The 21,293-nt window shown below is 36.1% G+C and overlaps 1 protein-coding gene across 2 annotated transcripts in view; it reads right to left on the bottom strand.

Annotated features, from left to right (window-relative positions):
• The window catches only part of MAN1A1 (mannosidase alpha class 1A member 1), a 163,698-nt gene that overhangs the window by 84,858 nt on the left and 57,547 nt on the right, over positions 1-21,293 (bottom strand). For both annotated transcript variants that reach the window (XM_004740101.2, XM_045071262.1), the window contains exon 5: positions 19,120-19,200. In XM_004740101.2, the coding sequence (XP_004740158.1) occupies positions 19,120-19,200 (81 nt within the window). The remainder of the gene's footprint in view (positions 1-19,119; positions 19,201-21,293) is intronic.

Here is a 21,293-nt window from a genome sequence, read left to right as displayed (position 1 = left end):
CAAAGAAATAGAGAACCCCCCCAACACACATACAAAATGTACATAGCCTAGTGTAACATCATAAGACACACATCCTAGTAATTACCATCCAAGTCAAGATGAATCAAGAAGGATTTTGCTAGCCCCACAAGAGGCTCTCTTTATGTTCCATTTCAGCCACAGCTCCTTCCTTCTCCCCAAAAATAACTACATCCTGGTTCTTTCCTACTTCTTTATCAATCAACTGTTCATCCTTAGACTTAAAAAACAAAACAAAACAAAAAACAAACAAACAAAAAAACTACACCTTTTAAGCCTCTTCTATTTTTATTTATTTTGAAAGATTTATTTATTTTTTGGAGAGAGAGCACATGCACGTATGTGTGAGAGAGAACGAGGGGTGGTACCAAGGGAGAGGGAGAGAGAGAATCCTCAAGCAGACACCTCAATGAGCATGGAGCCTGACATGGGGCTCAACTCCAGGATCCCATGACCTGAGTCAAAATCCAGAGCCAGCAGCCCAACCAACTGAGCCACTCAGGTGTCCCTTATACCTTACACCTCTTTTAAACCATAGACTCTCCCTTTTCATCTTTCTTTTCCTTCTAATTTATCTGGACAAATTTCAGTTATTTGAACAACAGGAATCACATTATGCTCATGCCTGTGTAGTGTAGTTCAACACACTGTTTTCTCTGTATTCTTGACAAATTGGAGGCTGGATCCAGAGACTTGATCCCTTTGGCAAGACTCAAGGTGATATATTCTTTTATCAGGAAGTACATACGTGGTTAGCCCTCCTTTTGAGAAATTAGCAACTGTTGATGATAATGGCCTAGATCCATTAATTCCTCAGAGGTTGTAAACATTGGTGATTTTCTACTTTGATTGTTTTACTTTCATTTATTAACAGAAATAATTTTATTAAGAGATGCTTTGCTTATCTACTACTTGGTTACCAGTGATACAGTTCATACAGAAAGGGCAAGATAAATGCTTTCTTTTCCCTTACCAGTTTTCAAGGTCGTAAGTTCCCTGTTACTGTTTTGAAGGTGAAGAACCATTTTTGCTTTCTAATATTATTATGAACTTATCTATTTAAACTTACATAATGGGTTTTAATCTGTTACATTTATAATTTTTACTAAAACAAAATTCTCATATTTGCCAGTGGAAGCCTCTTTTAAGTTGGCTCTTGAGTCCTTTTGACATTATTGTAGTAGTTTTTGTTATCTTGTTTAATGAGATGTTTCAAACTAGTCTTGCACATTTTCTATTTTAGCCATTTCTGCAAGAAGCCTTAGTTAGCAAGAAGGAGGAACTTAAGACCCAGTCTGGGCACTCAAGACCACTGAAGTCATCATTGTTTCTAGGCTTCTTTAGGTCTTAAAAAATGTGTTTAAACAGGTACACACATACACCCATGTAAATGCATATTTATATATTTTAAGACAAAATATCTCCTAAGTTCATACTAATATTTCCAATTAAAATTCATAATTACAATGTTTCTCCTTTTAACACTTTTATCATACAATCCGGCTATTTAAAGTGTACGTTTCAGTGGTTTTAGTATTGTCACACTAAATTGATTCAACACAATAAATTTTGGAAGATTTTTATCACCCCTAATAAAGAAATATCATATCCATTAGCAGTCACTCCCCATTTCCCCCCAACCTTTTCAGTCCTAGGCAAATTCGAATCCACTTTCTATCTCTATAGATTTGCCTATTTAGGACATTTCATAAAAATGGAAGCATACTATCTGTTATTTTGGTTTACTCAAGCTTATTCTACAGTAGAGTCACCAGGAAGGGCTCCTGAAGGCAATATTGTCTTATTTCTTGCATGCTGATAAGTTTGCCTGTACCTTCTGCATCTGAAAGTCAATTTTACAAAATATAAAATCCTTCTGTCTCATTTTTGCTACAGCAGCCAGAATTCACCTTGACTTTGGCATTCAAATAGGATATCTTTTTATAATGGAAAGCAATCAGCATTTGGATATTGGGTAAGGAAGGAGTTAAGATGTAACTACTCTGTAGAAATCAGTGCATGTTCCTAATTTGCCTCTGTGTCTACAGCAGTTCATTGTTTCCTTTGCAGCTTCTCTGCTTTTTAGCATTTCTCTTGCACAGAACACAAGGTTTTGCCAGGGCATGAAGATGTCCAACTTTCCTACTTTTTTCATTCCCAGTGATTTACATATCCAGACAGCCTAAGCACTGGGTAACAGAAAGCATAAATACATTACACCAGAAACAGTCATTGTGTTTACACTCAAAAATGAGTTAAGAAGATCTGAGACATGGGGAGAAAACTCCCACCACGCCCCTCTTCGAATTTACAACATTCTGTAAACTTGAAAATCAATGTATCATTGTTCTGGAACACTGGATTTAGAGGATGCTTAAAAGACAATATCCATTTATTTTAAATCAATGAAAAAAATCTGAAAGTGATAAAAGGGCTTGCTTGAGGTAAAGTCAACATCCAAGGATTTCAGATTCCAAAAACAATGTTCTTTCCACTTCTTAAGAGCTATTTCTTAAGTTTATTAGATGGACAACTTTAGTACAATGAATATTTCAAGTAGCCAATTTACAAATTGTTTATCTAAAGGCTCAAAATCTGGCAATTTCCCTGACAAATATAATTTTAAGTAGAGAGAGGCAAATGACCACTACAGAAATCTTACTTCCATTACAGGATCTCAGACATGTAGACAGCCCATGGCTGGAAGGAAAGGCAGAGTTTTCAGGTGAGGAGAGAGCCAACTGAGAAAAGACATTGTTGGCTTTTTATCACATCTATAGATACCTCAAGCATTTTTTTAAAAAATTTATATCAAAAATATATAAATTTCCAATACTTGTATTGCCCATGATGAAGCTCTATTGATTCATGTCATATAGTCATATAATCACAATAGTTTTGGATTTTAAAAAACAAAGCAAACTAGTTTAAGTTTTAAAAATACAGTTGCTAATTACCTTGGGTTTCCATTATAAAGTGATTCTAAAGTTTGAATTGAGAAACCTCAAGCGTGTCTGGTGGACTATACGCTCTCCTCTTTAGAGTCACCTCCTTTATCTCTCAGACAAGGTTTTCTTTTTTCCCTGGCCATTACTGAACAGCCTTTCTCTTTCTTCTCCCTCAAACAAGTATGCATGGCTTTTGAAGTTTCTTAAGGGATATTTACTGCTATAACGACAGGAGAAAGGCTCTCTGCTATGTCTTCCCTAATACTTTTCAATTAGACTCTGGAGAAAAAAACAAAGTCACAGATTGTGCCAAGTGCCTCAGTGTTCCTAGATTTCCATGTCAGTAATGAACGTAAACTCTACTAATGAATTCATACGCTTAACAAAATTAATTCTGTTGTTTTGCCTTGTAGATGGTGATGATGGAAAATGCAGAGATCTCCTATATTCACACACACACACACACACACATACACACACATTAGAATATGGAATGGTCTACACACTATTTTGTATCACACATTAGGTTGGTGTGTGTGTGTGCGTGCGCATGCATGAGTGCATGTATAACAAAAAGTCTTGGTACTATAATTAGCTCGTCTTTTTATACTGCTTTGGTAATTCAAAGACTAGGGAGTTGGATCTGAGACTGCGTAAGAGTTTATGACCAATCTGTCTACTTAAGCTTTGTGTCACCTTTATCTCTGTGTGAACTGAGGATAATATTAACATTGAATAGATGTTGTTGTAAATAAACCACCACCTGAAATGAAAATCTATAAATTGACTATAAAGAGGGAAATTCAATTATCACTGAGTAAAGCCATTTTCTTTATGAAACAGATGTCAGGAATGGAAAAAAGGTGACTTTCAAGATTCTACAGGCTGGATTCTTGTGAGAAAAGTTAAAAAAAAATTAAATCTAAAGAGACTAGAATAACGGAATCCTGAGCAAGTTTAGTGGCAGAAATTTGGTAAGGATTTTATTTCCCCAAGTCTACTGCAATTTTTAATATTTTTCTGATCATAAGATTATCACTAACCAGTTCATCATAGAAAATCTGGTAAGTATTGAAAAACAAAAGGGCCGAGGAAAGATCATATGCCAGTCAGAAGCAAATATTATTTATATTTAAGAAGTTTCTTATGTAATTAGTCTCTGTTCTCCATAGCTGATATTATATCATACATGAAATTTCATATTTTGCTTTATTTATGGTATCAATAATTGCCCACGCCATTAAATAAATGAGCAAGAATAAATTTTGTTTTGTTTTAAAGATTTTATTTATTTATTTGACAGACAGAGATCACAAGTAGGCAGAGAGGCAGGCAGAGAGAGATAGGAGGAAGCAGGCTACCCGCTGAGCAGAGAGCCCAATGCGGGGCTCAATCCCACGACCCTGAGATCATGACCTGAGCCAAAGGCAGCGGCTTAACCCACTGAGCCACCCAGGCGCCCCGAGCAAGAATAAATTTTAATGGCTACACAGTATGCAATCATGTGGGCATTTCACGATCTGTTCCATCATTCTCTTCCTATTGGGTATTTGAGATGTCTCCTATTTAATGAGTACTTAAAATACATCCATTAACTGCTTTAGACATAATAAGATTATATTTTGGATTATTTCCTTTGCATAGATTCCCTAATGTGGAATAACTGAAGCTAAATAAATATCTTTATTAAGGATCTTCTTATATGCATACACTTGATACCTTTTCAGAGCAATTATATTGAATTACATTCCCTTCAGCAATGCCTGAGTGAATTTTTGCCCTACTCTCACCAAACTGTGTATTAACATAGTTTTTAGTTTCTGCTAATTCGATAAAAAAGGGGAGGGGGCAGGGGAGTTGAAGTGTTGGTATTTTACTTTGAGTATCTATAGAGTAAATTATTATTCCATATCTGTGTGAACATGGAAGAAAGTACTGAAGTCAAACCAATGGAAAGTGCCAACAACGCCAAGCACTGGTGAAATGGGTCTGGCAACTCTTGAAAGTGTGAGAAATGCTCATTTATCTGCATACCAACTAAACTCTTAAGGTGGCACCCTGAAATTCCACAATGGATAGACCCCCAGGAAAAACCCCTAGTGGAATGGTCACTGGATATTATCTCAGTTAAATCTTAGGGGCCCCAGTTTTGAGTCTTGTCTTTTGATAACAGTTAACAAAATTAAAGGAAAACATTCTACTAAATGCTGGTTCACTGTAAATCTTTAATGATTATAATAAGTAGATATTTTAATCACTTTTTGCAGGTTCCTTTATGATATATGACAATAAATCTGAGTTTTCCTTTCTTTCTTTCTTTGTTTAGTGGATACAACAGAAAAAGCAAATAAGCAACAGGACTCCAAATTTTTATTCATAGTCAGGAGAAATTTATTAAAGTGCTATCAACATATGGTATATTCATGAGCTCTTTTTAAATCCTTTTTGGAATTCTCTAATTACATAAAAGCTTTCCAATTGTATTGGTAAACCTTCACAATTTATGTCTGTTAATAAAGCCAAAATATTTTAGTTTCATTTGAAATAAGGTACTTTCTCATTCTTATCAGAAAATATGATTCAAAAATTGAAAATATGATTCATTTTTATAAATTATGTATATTATTCAGTGCTCTCAAATACTGCCATCCTCAATATATGTCTTAGTTATAAAGGAAAAGTTGAATGATACCTTATAACCATTACAATGTCACACTGAAATAGATATAGATTTTATCAACATTTTGAACTATATCTGATACTAATTCAGAGTAAAAAGAGATTGTTGCTAAAAAATTACATAGATGTCTTTTATATATAGCAAGGTTTTTGCTTCATGTAGTCACTAGACAACGAGAGGCATTTTATTCTACTGATAAAGAAGGTAAGGGAATGAAAACACAAGAGAAGGAAAACAAGAATGCAACTAAAGAACTATTTGGAAAAAAATCAAGAACTTTGTCTCTGGTTTTGGAAAATGACATGAATGCAATGAATAAATCTTTTCAAACACAACTTGAATAAAAATCTGCTATAATCTTACAAAGGTTATGAATGTATCACGTATCACACAATGTGGCTTTCATACCTTAATTATTTTTTGTTGTTCAGGAAGTGAAAGATTTCACAAGTTATAGAAGATTGCTGCTGGCTCATTTTATGAAGTTTAGATGTCGAAAAGATGAAGTGAGTAAGAGAAGAAGATTGTGGTATGAACTCTGGTAACTCTGGTTTTGGGAATACTATGTGGGCAGGGTCATGAAGCAGACAGAGCAGGATCTAATCCCAGTTCTATCACCGCCTGTGCGACTCAGGAATCAGGTGCTCAGAGCCTCACTGCTACAACATGGAGATTTTGCATTTCTCCAGTACTGATAATGGCCCATGATAAACCCTTAAAAAACAGTCTTATTACCACCATTATCACCACTACCACCATCCTCCTCCTCTTCTTCTGCATCCCCAAGTTAATAGAAAAAGCTATCATAAATTCAACTCTCAAGTTCCTCTGGAATGTTCTTTTCTCTAAATCTTCAGTAGTGTCACTTAGGTCCTGGCTCCAATTCAACCTAAAGTAGACCTCATCTTCCTACCCCTCTATCAATGTTTATCCCACAGTTGTTTTGGATTTTCTAAATAGCATTTATTGCTATCTAAAATCACTCCGTAAACTAATTTGTCATATTATCTTACTAGCATGTACATTTCCAGAGAGCTGGGATTTTGTTGAATTTGCTCATTGCTGAATCCTTCAGAGACAAGAACATGGACTGGCACATAATAGATGCTCAAAATAACCACATATGGCACATAATATTTGCTGAATAAAGATGTGAGTCATAAGTAACTAAATGTGTTAGTAGTTGTGTGCCTGATGAAATGACAGAGCTTTAAGTTCCATTATAACCCAGTTAAACTCTGGGTTAGTATTCTTCCAAAACTAGTCATAAAGCATTACATAGTCATAAAGATTAGAGAGCAGAAACTCAACATAAATGCTACAGTTGTTATCTGAATTAGCAGTTAAGTCTAAATTGAGTAATAAGTGTACTTTCTAGTCGACCAGAAGTCTGTGAGAGAAGGCTAAAGTCAGAAGCCCCTATTTGATAGCTAACATACCTTGTTAGCCATAAACACTGAGACAAAGAAGTTAACAGTGATTTATAAATTAGAACTATGGCTATTATGACATCAAGAACTTAAAAAAAATTATTAAAATAAGGTAAACAAGTAAATGTCTCAACCACATGGAATTTAAGAGAAAATCGTGACCATCTATTCTGCTTATCTGGTCTAACCCTGACCATCTACCTAATGGCAAGGATGAAAAACAGAACAAAAGTGCTTAGAATAATGAGCTGTGAAAAAATTCTTGTCTTCTATGCCTATACCATTAAAACTCTTGGATTTCCTCATTTTGCAGGACCCTGGAATTAATCGGCATTTGTACTGCTTTAGAGGAATTGGATACCTCAAATTAAAGTAACGCTCAATTAAGTCAAAAACAAACATTATCCTCAAGTATTTTACTAACACTTCAACTAAGTATACTTTAACTAAGTATACTTTAACTAATACTTTAACTAAGCTTCAGACAATTTAACCAGTTAATTTTCTACCCATCATTCACCTGCTGTTCTTCATACTGTTTCATACTCGTAGTCTGTAATTTCAGTAAGATTTTTGCCAATACCTCCAAACCCATGCATTTCTTTATCTCTGTCACATCTGGCTACAAAACCCAACTAAAACCGATCACCTACCTTCTCCATATTTGCATATGAACTGCTGAGCAATAGACACCTGATACCTCCACGAATTCATGGTCCCCAACCTAAACACCATCCAGAAACTCTACCAGGTTTCTGTAGTCAACCCTCTCTAGAATGACAATTCTATTTTACACACACTCATCTCCACGTCTGTCCTCTCTCCAAGTCTAGGCAGATGTCCTCTCCTATTTCTTCATATAGCTAACAGGGGCCACCAGATGATAATTATCTCACATCTCCACCACTTGATCTACTGATTCGGCGGTTTTCTCCTCTACTCTCATTCTGCAGTGAAGGAAGGACCCCTTCCTGAGCCACCTGTCGTCTGAATCCCATCTTCCTCCACCTTCTTAAAGACCTTCCCCTCTTCAATCAAAACCAATTTTGATTCTGTGCAATTACTCTATCAAAAGTATTCTTGGTAAAGTCACTTATGACCTCTACATTATAATGTCCCAAAGATATTTTTCTCTCCTTATAACAGCTTCCCCTAGCAGAAGCCTTTGGCACAGCTGAATGCTTCTTCATTTTTCAAAATACTATTTTCTTTTGGTTAATCACATTCTATTGGTTTTCCTCCTACTTCCAGGATCACCACATCTCAGTCTCTTTTTCTAGTCCCCTCTTCTCACTAACGTTTACATGTTAAGGTCCTCTTTTCTCAAGTCTGGTATATGCTCTGGGCAAGCCCATTCCCTTCTATTCTTTCAGTTGTCCTTTAGCTGTAGATGACTCATGAGTTCAGGCTAGAGCCTGACATCCCTAATGTCTAGCTGTTACGTGGTATCTTGTAGCTAGAATGCTGAGTTTGAAGCCCAGCTCTGCTACTTTGCATGCCTTTGGGCAAGTTGCTTAATAATCTGCTCTGTTTCTTGCTCCATAAAAGAAGGATAAAAATACTTTTTCTTATTTTATAGGGTTGTTGTGAAACCTAAATGAATTAATATTTGTCAGCAGAGACTGTCTTTCTTTTGTTTGGTTCTGCACCACCACGTGCAGTGCCTCAAAGCAGGTATTCCATAAACATCTGCTGATTCACTAAATAAGTGAACTTACCAGATGGCAAATTATCACAATTCTGAGGAATTTTCTACTAGCCCTATTACATTTTAAATTCCTTGCTATAGCTACCTCTTGGTACCCTTCTAAAGGATACCACAAGTAAAAGAAAAAGAACACACAGGAATATTCCTGGAAAAACATAACTTGTTTAAAACACACACACACACACACACACACACACACACACACACACATTTAGTCTTAGAAATCCACATGAATAGGATTCAGACAACAAAAAAATGATTTGGAGTATTGGTTTTAACAGACACTGTGAATTATGAAATGATTCAAAATAAATATATTACTTCATCTCTTTCATTAGACTTTTGTAAAATGAGAAATGACTGGCCTGAGGAACACTTAAATCAAAAAGAAAGTGGTCGAAGGAGAAGCACCAAGTCCTCAGTGTCTGATCAACACAATGCTGCCAAAAAGAAATGATTAACTCCTACATCAGACAACAGCAATGGTGGCGACAAGCATTCCTTTTGTATAGGGTAGCTTATGTCTGGCAACTTTACTGTTTAAAATTTGGAAAATTAGGGGAGAAGTCTAGATTAGAAGGTATTTCTTGGAGAAACATATGATCTTAGTAGACATGTGCTGAAGGAGTAGTCTTTCACTTGAAAAGCTACTGAAGACTAATATTTCTATCCTGAGACACAACACTCCACTCACTTACTACCTTGGTGCCATAGGTACCAAGGTACGTCATGGTACAAATAGATTCCAGTTTGGAGATTCTTGGAAAATTTCCTCTCTCCTCACAAATTCCTATCTTTAGCTACTCCTGGTGGTTGGGAAGGGTATATATATTTTTAACCTGTGTGGCAGTCTTTAACACTGTCCATCAACTTTTCCTCCCAGGGATATGGTGGTACAATGCATCTCCTCCTCCAACCTCTTAAGTTACAGTGGCCATGTGACTTTTTCTGGTCAATGGGATGTGGGCTGAAGTAACCGGTGTCCTTCTGACATATACACTACAAGCCAGTGTGCATTTACTAGATTCTCTTTTTCCATCCCCGCCCTCCAACTCCATGACTCCCATCGTGGCAAATGGAAATGACTCGGGCGGCAGCTGCTCCACCAGCTGGGCTCTGGATGGATGATGTTGAGAGTCATGGGCAGAGCACGTGGCGTTGGTGGAACATATAGAATGTACGGAGCATATTATCTTAAATCACTGAGATTTTGAGGTTGTCCCTACATCCTAAGCTAGGTTTACACTTGCCAATGTGAATTTATAGTTTGCTTACTATGTGCAAAGCACTGTGCTAAACTAAAAGGGATATAAATATTTCATTAAGAAACAAGTTGGGATGCCTCTCTGGTTCAGCTGGTAGAGCATGCAACTCTTGATCTTGGCATTGTGGGCTCGAGCCCCAAACTAGAGGCAGAGTTTACTTAAAAAATAAAAAATAAAAGAAAGAAACAAATTAATTTTCTGACTTTCCATTTCCTTGGGGAGCCAAGCACTCTTGCTTGGTTTATAATCAGACAGAAATCAGACCAGCTTCTGCCATTTATACATTAGCATGAAAAAGTTTTAGAGCTAGAATTATTAGCAAACTGTAGAATTCCTTTTCTGAATTGTAGAGATAAAGTTCTTAGAGCAGATAAAACTTCTATGCTTTTGAAAACAATTATAAACACAGTATAGATTTTCATAAGTAGAGAAACATATATAGCAAACCTGAGTTAAGGAGTAGATGTGATTTTAGTAATTCATTCCAGGACAAAAAAGTAGTCATTTCATTTGACTAAAATATATATTATTTATAATCAGCCACATATATTCCTAAATTTCTTTTAAAGTACAAATTAAACTTCTAATCATATATTCAATGAGAGACAGTTGGAACTCATTAACCACAGAAACTTAATAAGCAAAATTACTATAATCTAGTGTGACTTTGAACCTTTTTAAGTAAAAATATTGATTCAGTATATCATATTCCTTTCTTTTATAAAAATTTCAATAGTAAATGCTAAATAGTAAATTTAATACCTGAAGTACATATAAGGATCAATTTAAACTTTTAAGAAATCATAGGGTCAAACACATTAGTATAAAATAACATAAGGAGACAATCAATATCATTTAGTAAATATGATTAAAATTGTTTTTTCAGGAAAGTAGCATACATGTACCATTAAATGGCTAAGAAAGTTTTAGCTGAATAGTTTCCTCAAACTAAGCAAATATACATTATATCATCCCTTTCCCATTTACCTTTTATAATTTCTTCTTAGATTTAAAATTTCACAAAATACTCCAACTTCAATTCTATTTAAAATGTCCGCTACAGGGGCGCCTGGTTGGCTCAGTCTGTTGAGCGGCGGACTCTTGATTTTGGCTCAGGTCATGATGATCTCAGGCCATAAAATCAGAGCCTGATGCTGTGTGTAGAGCCTGGTCAAAATTTTCTCTCTCTCTCCCTTTGCCCCTCCCTCCCTCAAAAAAAAAAAAAAGAAAAGGTCCACTATAAATGACCAATAATATTTGGCAATTAATTAAATTTTGATATTGTCTCTAGCTCTCTGGTTTTCAAAACTTTCTCCTTTACAGAACCAGCATTTATAGAATAGATTAAAAAAAGTAAGATGTTCTGCTGGGGTTAGTGGGGGGGTGGTTTGAGGTGGGGAGTGGGGGGTAGAGTTGTAAGGGGCTTACCCGGGGATTAAAGATTGTGCATATTTTTAGTCCCCTTGTTATATATACATTTTTTTTTTTTGTCTCCACACACTACCTCAGTCTTCCAGGCCATTTGCTCATTTGTGTTGTCAATGTACAGATTTTGCTTTAAAAGGCAGGAGACTTTTCTGCTGGGGTTTTAAAAAACAGAGGTCACAGAAAGCCTCATAAAGGTTTAGTCACAAACATTTACTAAATATTTTCCGGCTCAAGGCATACAGTGCTAAGCAAAGGGCTATAAAAACAGCAGAAATCTAATCCTTATTTTTGAGTTATACAAATTCTCCTGGGGAAAGGGGTGATGAAGAAGTAACAAGGTCATAAACAAAGCATGGTAATAGCCTATGCAGAGAATGCAGGGAAGGAAGTCCCTGGCCTCCCCGTGGAGGAGTGGAGCCAGCCTGAGCAGACAGTCAGGGAGGGCCTCACTGCAGGTGCTGTCTAGGTTGGGGTGGGGGGAGCAGGTGAAAGTCACTCTAGGGAGAGCAAATGTGGATATAAAAACCACACAGATGTGCTTGGAGAGTTTTAGGGGAAAAAAATTCACATTGTTGTTAGAGAGGCAGGTGTGTGAGGCATAAGGAACAAAACCAAAAAGGTAAGCTGAGTCTGGGTTATTTGGCGTTCTTTGTAGGTCACATCAAAAAGACTCAATTTATAAAGGCCCAGGGACCAGTGGCGGTCGGCGAGAAGGGCAGTGTGGCATGATTATAAGACTGTTTGGGGTTAAGGTGCAGAACTGGCTGAAGGGCTAGAATGCCAGAGACTTGGTCAGGTCATGTGGATAGCCATAAGCCAGTTTTCTGCCTTCTCATCCTATTACAGCAAAACAAAACTAACAAACCAAAACACCAACCTTTTTTCTTACAGGTCTATCCAAGTTTCCCACTTTGGGTTTATGAGAGTTAATCTGCTCACCAGAAACTAAAATCCACAGGGCAGGGATTTGAGGTGTTTTTAGTCTCAGGTATGTCTCAGGAGAACACTGTGTAGCACGTGGCCAGAATGCATCACTGCAGAGTGACTTCTCTCAGGTTGTGACTCCATTTTACCTGCACAGCTGTCCAATCTCAGGGCCATGTCAGTGCGCTGCTCTGTGAGCGCGAGTGCACACACGCGCACACACACACACACACACACACACACACACACACGGGAGCTTTCCTGCCGATGGAGCCCCTCTAACCACCTCATCCAAAGTGGTTCTTTCCCAGACAATTATTCTTGGTAAGAATACTGATGCCTGGGTGGTTCAGTGAGTAAAGCTCCTGACTCTAGATTTTGGCTCAGGTCATGATCTCAGGGTCTTGAGACTGAGCCCCTGACTGGGCTCTGTGCTTAGCACGGAGTCTGCTTGAGATTCTTTCTTTTCTTATCTCTCTCCCTCCACCCCACAAAAAAGAGAATATTGATGAAAAGAATGGTGAAAAAGTTTTATAAATCTAGCCCTTTCTCATTTTACAATGCATTTAATGTTCTTAATTTTTACTTCTCTTTCATGTTTTCTTTTAATTATACAGATTCAGTTAACCACATGGTAATTTTTTCATAATATAGACATTTAAAATAATGTATTTAAGAAACACATTCCACAGAATTTAAAGGGATGCTTATACTTCAGTTGTTGGTTGAGTAGTCTATCTTAATATTATAGATTCACTCCTTGGTCCAGTTATTTAAGAGATTAGTTAAAAAATTTCAAGGAGTTTCACTATTTTAAATATGTGTATCATTTATGCCCAGTGTTATATTTTGATTATGGCATTATAAATAAATTTTATTAAAAATTTTCATTGTCTATAACAGATAATAAATATTGATCAAGGATTTGGTTACCTAATTTTTCTATTTCATTATGCCATTATTTCAAGCCTCCTTTTTAACTACATTGCTCAAATCTGTCATGTATTCATTTTATAGGCTTAATTTCTTTTAAAGATTTTATTTATTTATTTTAGAGAGACAGAGAAAGCATGAGCAGGGCGAGAGGCAGAAGGGGAGGGAGAGTATCTTAACAGCAGACTCCGCACTGGGGGGTTCAATCCCACAACCCTGCAATCCTGACCTGAGGCTATCAAAAGTCCCATGCTTAATTGACTGAGCCACCCAGGCACCTCTAGGCTTACTATATTTTGCTTTTAGGGTACTATGATCATGTCTTTTAAATCTTTGTGTGTGTGTATTTGTAATTATGCTCTCTATTGATATCTTTTGTTTCTGGATTCCAATCAACTTTATTAGAGTCCATAATTAAAATACTTGTCAGAGAGGATGATAAATCTGACCCTGATTTTTATAGGCAGGATTTGGGGAGAGGAGTATTAATGCATTTCTGGTGGATCTGTTTTTGTTTTTTTCCCTGTCCATACAAGATAGTTCTACATTTTATGGAAAATTTAGTATGTATAAGGTGATATTATTTATGGGTAATTTTATGTTATCCAATTTTTAGTGTTCATTATAAAAAGGAAACCAAATTACTATTAATTTTCACCCCTTTTTTGCTCTGGCTGCTAGGAAACCCAAAGACAAATTTCTTCCCAAAGCCTACTTGTCTATACCAGATGTTTGTTAATCTTACCTGTGACTCTAATGTTCTCTGACTTTATCAGTCAGGGAAAGACAAATACTGTATGATTTCATTCATATGTAGAATTTGAGGAAACAAAACAAAACAAAACAAAAATGGAAAAGAGAGAAAGAGAGAGAGAGAGAGAAAGCAAGAAACAGACTCAATTATAGGGAACAAAGTGATGGTTACCAGAGGGGAGATGGGTGGGGGGAATGTGTGAAATAAATGATGGGGATGAGGGACTCCATCTGAACCCAGATGATATATGGAACTATTCAATTACTGTACTGTATACCTGAAACTAATATAACACTGTATGTTAACGAACTAGAATTAAAATAAAAACTTAAATTTAAAAAATATAGTCTGACTTTATTCTTTGTTTTCAACAGCTCTGTGTGTATTATGCACATTTCTGGTAAGTCACTTTAATTTCCTTGCAGAATAAGACAGGAGACAGACAGGTGGATGGTCTGGAAGATGACTTTATTGTTATGGATGGTGGCCGATGCAGTTTGAAAGGAAACCCCATCAATGCATCCTGATTTTCTAAGGGCTTTCTAAACACTTTTATAATTATTCATCACTAAATACTCTCTATAAAATTGATGGCTAGCCCCCTAAACAGCCCAAATATCTGAAATCTATTATGAGAAAACAGTAAATCTTTCCACCAATAAACTCACATTCTCCATCTTACTTCTCTCTTCTCCACTCCATAATCCTACCCACTTCCTGTATGGTTTTTCCCTTGATATTCCTAAACTTGGTGGCATTAGCTACTTCTCTTTGCAGGAAGCTATTCAGCCATCTTTGGTACTTGTGTATGGAGCAATGGATTTCTTTTGGTGAATTTGGGGGAAAATACTCTTGCTCCCTTGAAATGAAAGATAACCTGGCAGAGTTACCTGATCTAATATAAGAATCCATTATGTGTATTTCCCCAGTGCTAGAGCAATGTCTTGGCTACCTTTTTGCATTGAAAGCTAGTTCTTCAATTGTTTTAGCATCCAGTAGTTGGTGTCTTATTTTTCCAGTTCACCTATATAAAACATACTAGGCAAATGTCTCCCCTGAGGAGTAAATACCTTAGTAGTTCCAAACGTTCTTTCTTAATTTATACAATAAAGTAGTTTTATAAATCAGGAAAAGTGTTTTCAAGTATATTATTAAATTATCAGTTTCCATATGGCTTATTTCCTCTGACATCCTTACTCACCGTAGTGATACTGTGTCTCTTTTTGGCTTCCAAACATTTATTCTTCTCACTCTTCTAATAAGGCCTCAGTCTCCTGTTCAGGAATACTGAACTCCTGTTCAAAGGATACTGAATTCAAACCCTATAGAAGACTTCTATCATGTCCTCTCTTTCTTTCCCCAAGATCCTTAAGGGGCCACATGTAAACCAAACTGCCAATTGATTTCTTTCTCCTGGGCCTTTGTGTCTTGACAAAGGTAGAAAAAACAGGGCATGTTTATTAATTCTAGGATGCCCCAGAGTGATTATTGAGCTTACTTCTAACTTGTTTTTCAGCCCTCACTAGGAGGATGTGGCATTACCATATCCTATTAAATTAACTTTCTTCTGAATAAAGTCATTGGTTTCTACTGTAAAACAAATAATATGTGGTATATTCATACATGCTACTTTAAACATGTATCTTCTTCTCTTGTAATGTCTTGTTTTGAGTTTGCCAATTTTCAATTATCATTTTTGCTTAGGTTACTCTTATTCTACAGTGAGGTTTCTCAAAATTTGTTCTGGGAAACAGTATTTGTAACTCAGAATTAGCAAATTTTACATTAAGGAAAAAGGAGGAAGTTTATAGTTAAGGAAGCATGTTAAACAGAGGGATAAATAAAATTCAGTTAGTTTCTTTTTCTGTACATTGTGAATTTCTAGGACAGAACATAAGATGTAGCTTTTTCTGAATTTATTTTTAGTATATATATGGATATAGACTTATCCTGAAGTATGTAAAGAGACTGTATATGTGCTCTGTAGAACATATTTTGGGTAATGATATTCTACTGCTATTTACTGTCTCCAATGAGGACTTTAGTTTCCCTTGAGTTTGTAGTAGAGAAATACTACCTCTTTTACTTCTGTTTAATACTGATCATTCCTATTTAGTATTCATCTTATAACTATCCTGTTTGTAATTCTTGTGATTGTTTGCATTTCTTATATAGACTGAAAACCTGTGACCGACTATTTTTAATGGCACTACCAAATATTTTAAATGAGCTAGGGTGTTTTAAAATTTTTTGAATATGTCCCTACAGTCAAACTACTTATCAACAGGTATGTCATGTTACCATTGTAATTTTGGTAGGGTTTACAGTTCCATTGGCATTCTTGATTACTCCTGAGTGCTTCTAATTGTAGTTTCCCTGAAGAATGTAACACAAACCAATGGTATTCCTCTTCTCTTCTGTTTTTGCAATAATTCAATTTAAGAATTTTGAACTTATATCAATGTGGAGCTATCTAGTTCTGATGGTGACTTATATGATGTTCTCAAAATACTCCTGAGCCTAAGCAATTAAGAGAATGTCAAATTACAGTGACTTAGTAGCCCCTCTATAAGATAATCTAGGAAGATAAATTTGCCTAGACTGTCTTAGGAAATATCTTGATTTACATAAAAATGTATAGAATAGAATTTTATCAACAATCTGAGACCAAGTAATTAATAATTTGGCTATGTTGATGTTCTTTCTATTAATGAATGTTCAATTTTTTTTTTTTTTCCATTTGGATAGGGAGATAAACAGCTCAAGTACAGACTTGGGATAAAATAGCTTTTCTTGACCACATTCCTGATAGTCAACTTCCCTGAGTGCACTGGTCAGAAACTGTCAGTGATGAGGTAACTGAGAGGAAAAAGGACAAAATGATCAGAAAACAGACTAGTACTAACCACTTCTTACCCAGCAATCCCACTTAAGAGAATAAAATATTAATCTACTGATTATAGCTACCTCATCCAAAATACAGGAACTGGAAAAAACCCAACTACCCAACACTTAGGGACGGGTCATGCAAAAACTATGCTGAATAGATGAATCTTTATGAACTAAAAGTATATTCTAGAGAAACAGAAAATTAAGTGAGAATGGAAATACCTTAAGTAATATTTATAAATTACAATACAGAAAGTCTCGACGTAATAAAAACTATGCTTTGTATGGGGATAAGGACCAAAAATTACACTAAAAGAATAAATATTTTTAATGGAGGTGTTCTTTGTAGTACTTTGTTTGCTAAAGTTGGCTATATATGGAATAAAAAAGTACCTTTAAAAAATCTGAGCCAAATGATTTTATCTATAGGCAAAATATCTGTGGGTATATTTATATAATTTATATAAAACCACAGATATCATGGGTTTATATGTAAACCCACAGATATCATGTTTTATTAGGATATTTTTTCACTTGTAATGGATATATATAAACTTAAGACACCATTACAAGTGAAAAAATATCTTAACTAAACATGATGCATATTTAAAAGAAATGTTACTTGTTTTTCTTTGTATGCTCAATTATCCTATCTGAGCCCAGATATAGAAGAATGCAGTTCTTATTTTCTCCAAATCATCTCACCTCCATATAAATGTTGAAGAAAATTAAAACCAAGTTCATCCTAAGTATGTCAAAAAGAGTGAGAATACCAGGCACTGGATACTCAAAGACAAATATTCTAAGAGCAGAAAGTTGCTAACTAAAATAACATTAATTTTCAATATCACTTTGTAAAAATATGGATTCCCTGGCTCAAGGCTTGGAACATCCTAAACCAAACTGAACAAATGAAGTGATGTGGGCCTGGAAAAAGGGAAGAAGAGGAAAAATGTGCCAGAGCGTCTCATTACTCTGGCTGACAAGGTGACAGAATCCATAATGAAGAAAAGAACTTAACACTTAAATAGGACCGATATGGGTGAATATAGAGTCATTTATATACTTTGAAAATATCTATGGTAGAATAAAATCTAAGGACTGAGAGAACATTCAGGTTGTGCAGGCTGTTTTGTTATGGCTAGGAAAGTACCCGGGAGACAGGAACAAAGTAAAGCAGCTTTTCTCATTAAACATTTATTGCTCTGCTTAAATCGGTTTTGAAGGAGCATTGAAATACATGAAATACTACACTAGGTAAGACCCACTCTTCCCCCGGCCAGAACGCTGAGGCTCACACAAATCTGATTGACATTCAATTGAAATATGTGATTATTTTTCCTTGACGTCAGCTTTTAATACTCTCAACATTAAAGGTGAAGTCCTTTCCAACAATCTTAGTGGACACTTAGGATATTCATAAAGTTGTCCAAAACCTTTCAAGAAAATAGCATCTGTGCTCTTTATAAGCATGATACAAAAATCCTTTCTTAATCTATCAATAAAAGGAAGCTAAATTAAAAATTCCTGCTTTCTTCTGAGCAGACGATTAATTAAGCCTCATTCTAGGAAGAGCTCGAAAGCACATTACACAGGGACACTGGCCTACAGGACTTCTCACTAGAAGGCTGAGTACCTCACTTACCCCCTCACTGTAATTTTCAGATCTCGCTTGTCAACCTACTCCACCTTTAAAAAGGTTTTTATTAAGCTAAGCTTAAAATAATTTTTAAAGAAAAAGAACTCATCCACAAGCCTGCCACTGCACTAAACCTCTTTGTGTACAGGCATATCTAATTTATAGTTATAATCACATCACACCTAACAGAACGGACCCAGGGTTTTTAAAGGGTACCAGGTGGTGGGTATTATAGAGGGCACGGATTGCATGGAGCACTGAATGTGGTGCAAAAATAATGAATATTGCTATGCTGAAAATAAATAAAAAATAAATTTAAAAAAAAAAAGGCATTGCTTACCATATCCTCAGAACACGTTGTGCCCAACTTGCCCAGTGTACTCATTAAATAAGTATATATTACACTAAATTCAGTGTATGCTAGAGACACATTGAAATATGAGAACAGATACCACAAAAAACAAATTTTCCCACTAAAATAAAATTTTACAGTTTCATCTTACCTCTTCTCCAGACAGATAGTAGGCTGAGAGTAGCCCACCAACAAAGCGTATATTTACTTCAAAAACAGAGACTTCAGCATTCTGTGGAAACAAAATAAAGGAGGTTCATACATAAATGATGGTACACAATTGAGAAAAATACCATCATGATAAAGTAGACCAAATATTTAAATTTTGCTCACTCTTATATGCTTGCCTGGAGCAATTTATATACAAGAGAAAAAGTTCTGTCTTTTAACAGTGTCAAAATATATGTAAATAGATGAAATAATTTTGACTTTTAAAATAACAATTATAAAATATTTATAAAATTATTTCCTCCCTCTGTTCAACAACAAGATATACTACTTAGTATTCTCTATTTGTGCAGATGCCACAGGCCAGGATATTTTATTTTCCTATTCTGTGTTCTCCTTTTATTTTATTCATTTGCCTGCTTTTTCTTCCTGAAAGGCCATTCAGACTCTGTACTTTGGCTGGTCGTTGAACATGATTCTAGCATTCTTCTCACATCATGATAAAGCAGCACAGCTAGAATGCAAATAGAATTTGAAGTTGGAGGGACCTGGGTTCCAGGTGCTGGTTCCCAAATTCCTGCCTGTGGCTGAGGATGGTCATGTTTCTTTTTTTTTTAAGATTTTTATTTATTTATTTGATAGACAGAGACCACAAGTAGGCAGAGAGGCAGGCAGAGAGAGAGGAAGGGAAGCAGGCTCCCTGCCGAGCAGGGAGCCTGACGTGGGGCTCAATCCCAGGACCCTGGGATCATGACCCGAGCCGAAGGCAGAGGCTTTAACCCACTGAGCAACCCAGGAGCCCCTGGTCACATTTCTGAGCAAATTTCTGAGCAGAAATTTCATCTGCATAAATGAGTTTGATTTTATTATTCACAGTGTGCCAGATCATGCACTAATCTCTTTACATGGACTATGTCCTTTAATCTTCACACCAACCCTGTGAAATAATTACTAGTTTCATGTTCATTATACAAATGGGGAAACTGAGACAGCAATTACTGTAACATCAGACAACTAACAAGTGGTTGAGTCAGAATTTGACAGGAGTACTCTGATTCCTGACCCATGGCTCCACTAACCTGACTCCTTAATCACCTCACATTGTAATGCACCATGTCTCTACTAATGGTCATATAACTGTGGCATATAATCAGCAACTACTACAAATACTTGTATTATTTTATAATACTTGACATGCTGTTACTAAAAAATTTAACACAGCTAATCTATCAAAGGTGTAAGATACACTTCAATCCACAGTTAGCTTCCTTTCCTGTTGACTGGACTACTGAGTAGTTGTTCACTTTTGTGTAAGGTCAAACCATTCACTGATAATCACAGGGGTTTACAGAAAACTATACTATATGGAGTCAATATCTGACAGATGAGATTAGTTTTTTTTTTTTTTAAATAAAGATTTTATTTATTTATTTGACAGACAGAGATCATAAGCAGGCAGAGAGAAAGGTGGGGTGGGGGATAGCAGGCTCCCCGCTGAGCAGAGAGCCTGATGGGGGGCTCGATCCCAGGACCCTGAGATCATGACCTGAGCCTAAGGCAGAGGCTTAACCCACTGAGCCACCCACGTGCCCCACAGATGAGCTTAGTTAAAATCATCCAAGATATTATTCCCTTTAACAAATACTTATGAAGCAACTACCATGTTCCAGGCACTGTCATAGGCTCGAGGGTCATGGTAATGAAGACTGACAGGGTCCCCAAACTCATGGAAGTTTACTTTAGTGGGAAGAAGCAATAGTGGAAAAGAAAAATGGACAAATATTTTCATTTAATTTCCACATGCTCTCTCTAAAAAGTTATAAGGATCTAAAAATTAAAGGTAGGTAATTGCTTAGATTAAGTTTTTCCAAAAAATTTCCTGCAAAAGGAAGACTATGAAAACAACTCAGGATGCAGAATTACAGGGTACCTAGGAGGCTCAGTCTGTTAAGTGGCTAACTCTTTGTTTTGGCTCAGGCCATGATCTCAGGGTCCTGGGATCAAGCCACCTCAAGCTGTGAGGATTCCCTCCCTCTCCCTCTGCCTCTCATCCCTCTCTCTCTCTCAAATAAATAAACAGATCTTAAAAAAAAGAAAAGGAAAGAGAATTACTGGGTCAGAGTTAAAAGAATCATAATGTAAGACTCTTTGGTGAAT

This window comes from Mustela putorius, unplaced genomic scaffold (genome assembly GCF_011764305.1).
Source record: "Mustela putorius furo isolate JIRA1106 unplaced genomic scaffold, ASM1176430v1.1 tig00003983_pilon_pilon_pilon, whole genome shotgun sequence".
Taxonomy (NCBI): Eukaryota; Metazoa; Chordata; class Mammalia; order Carnivora; family Mustelidae; genus Mustela; species Mustela putorius.
The sequence above is the reverse complement of the archived record's forward strand: the minus strand, read 5'-3'. Positions and strand labels throughout refer to the sequence as shown.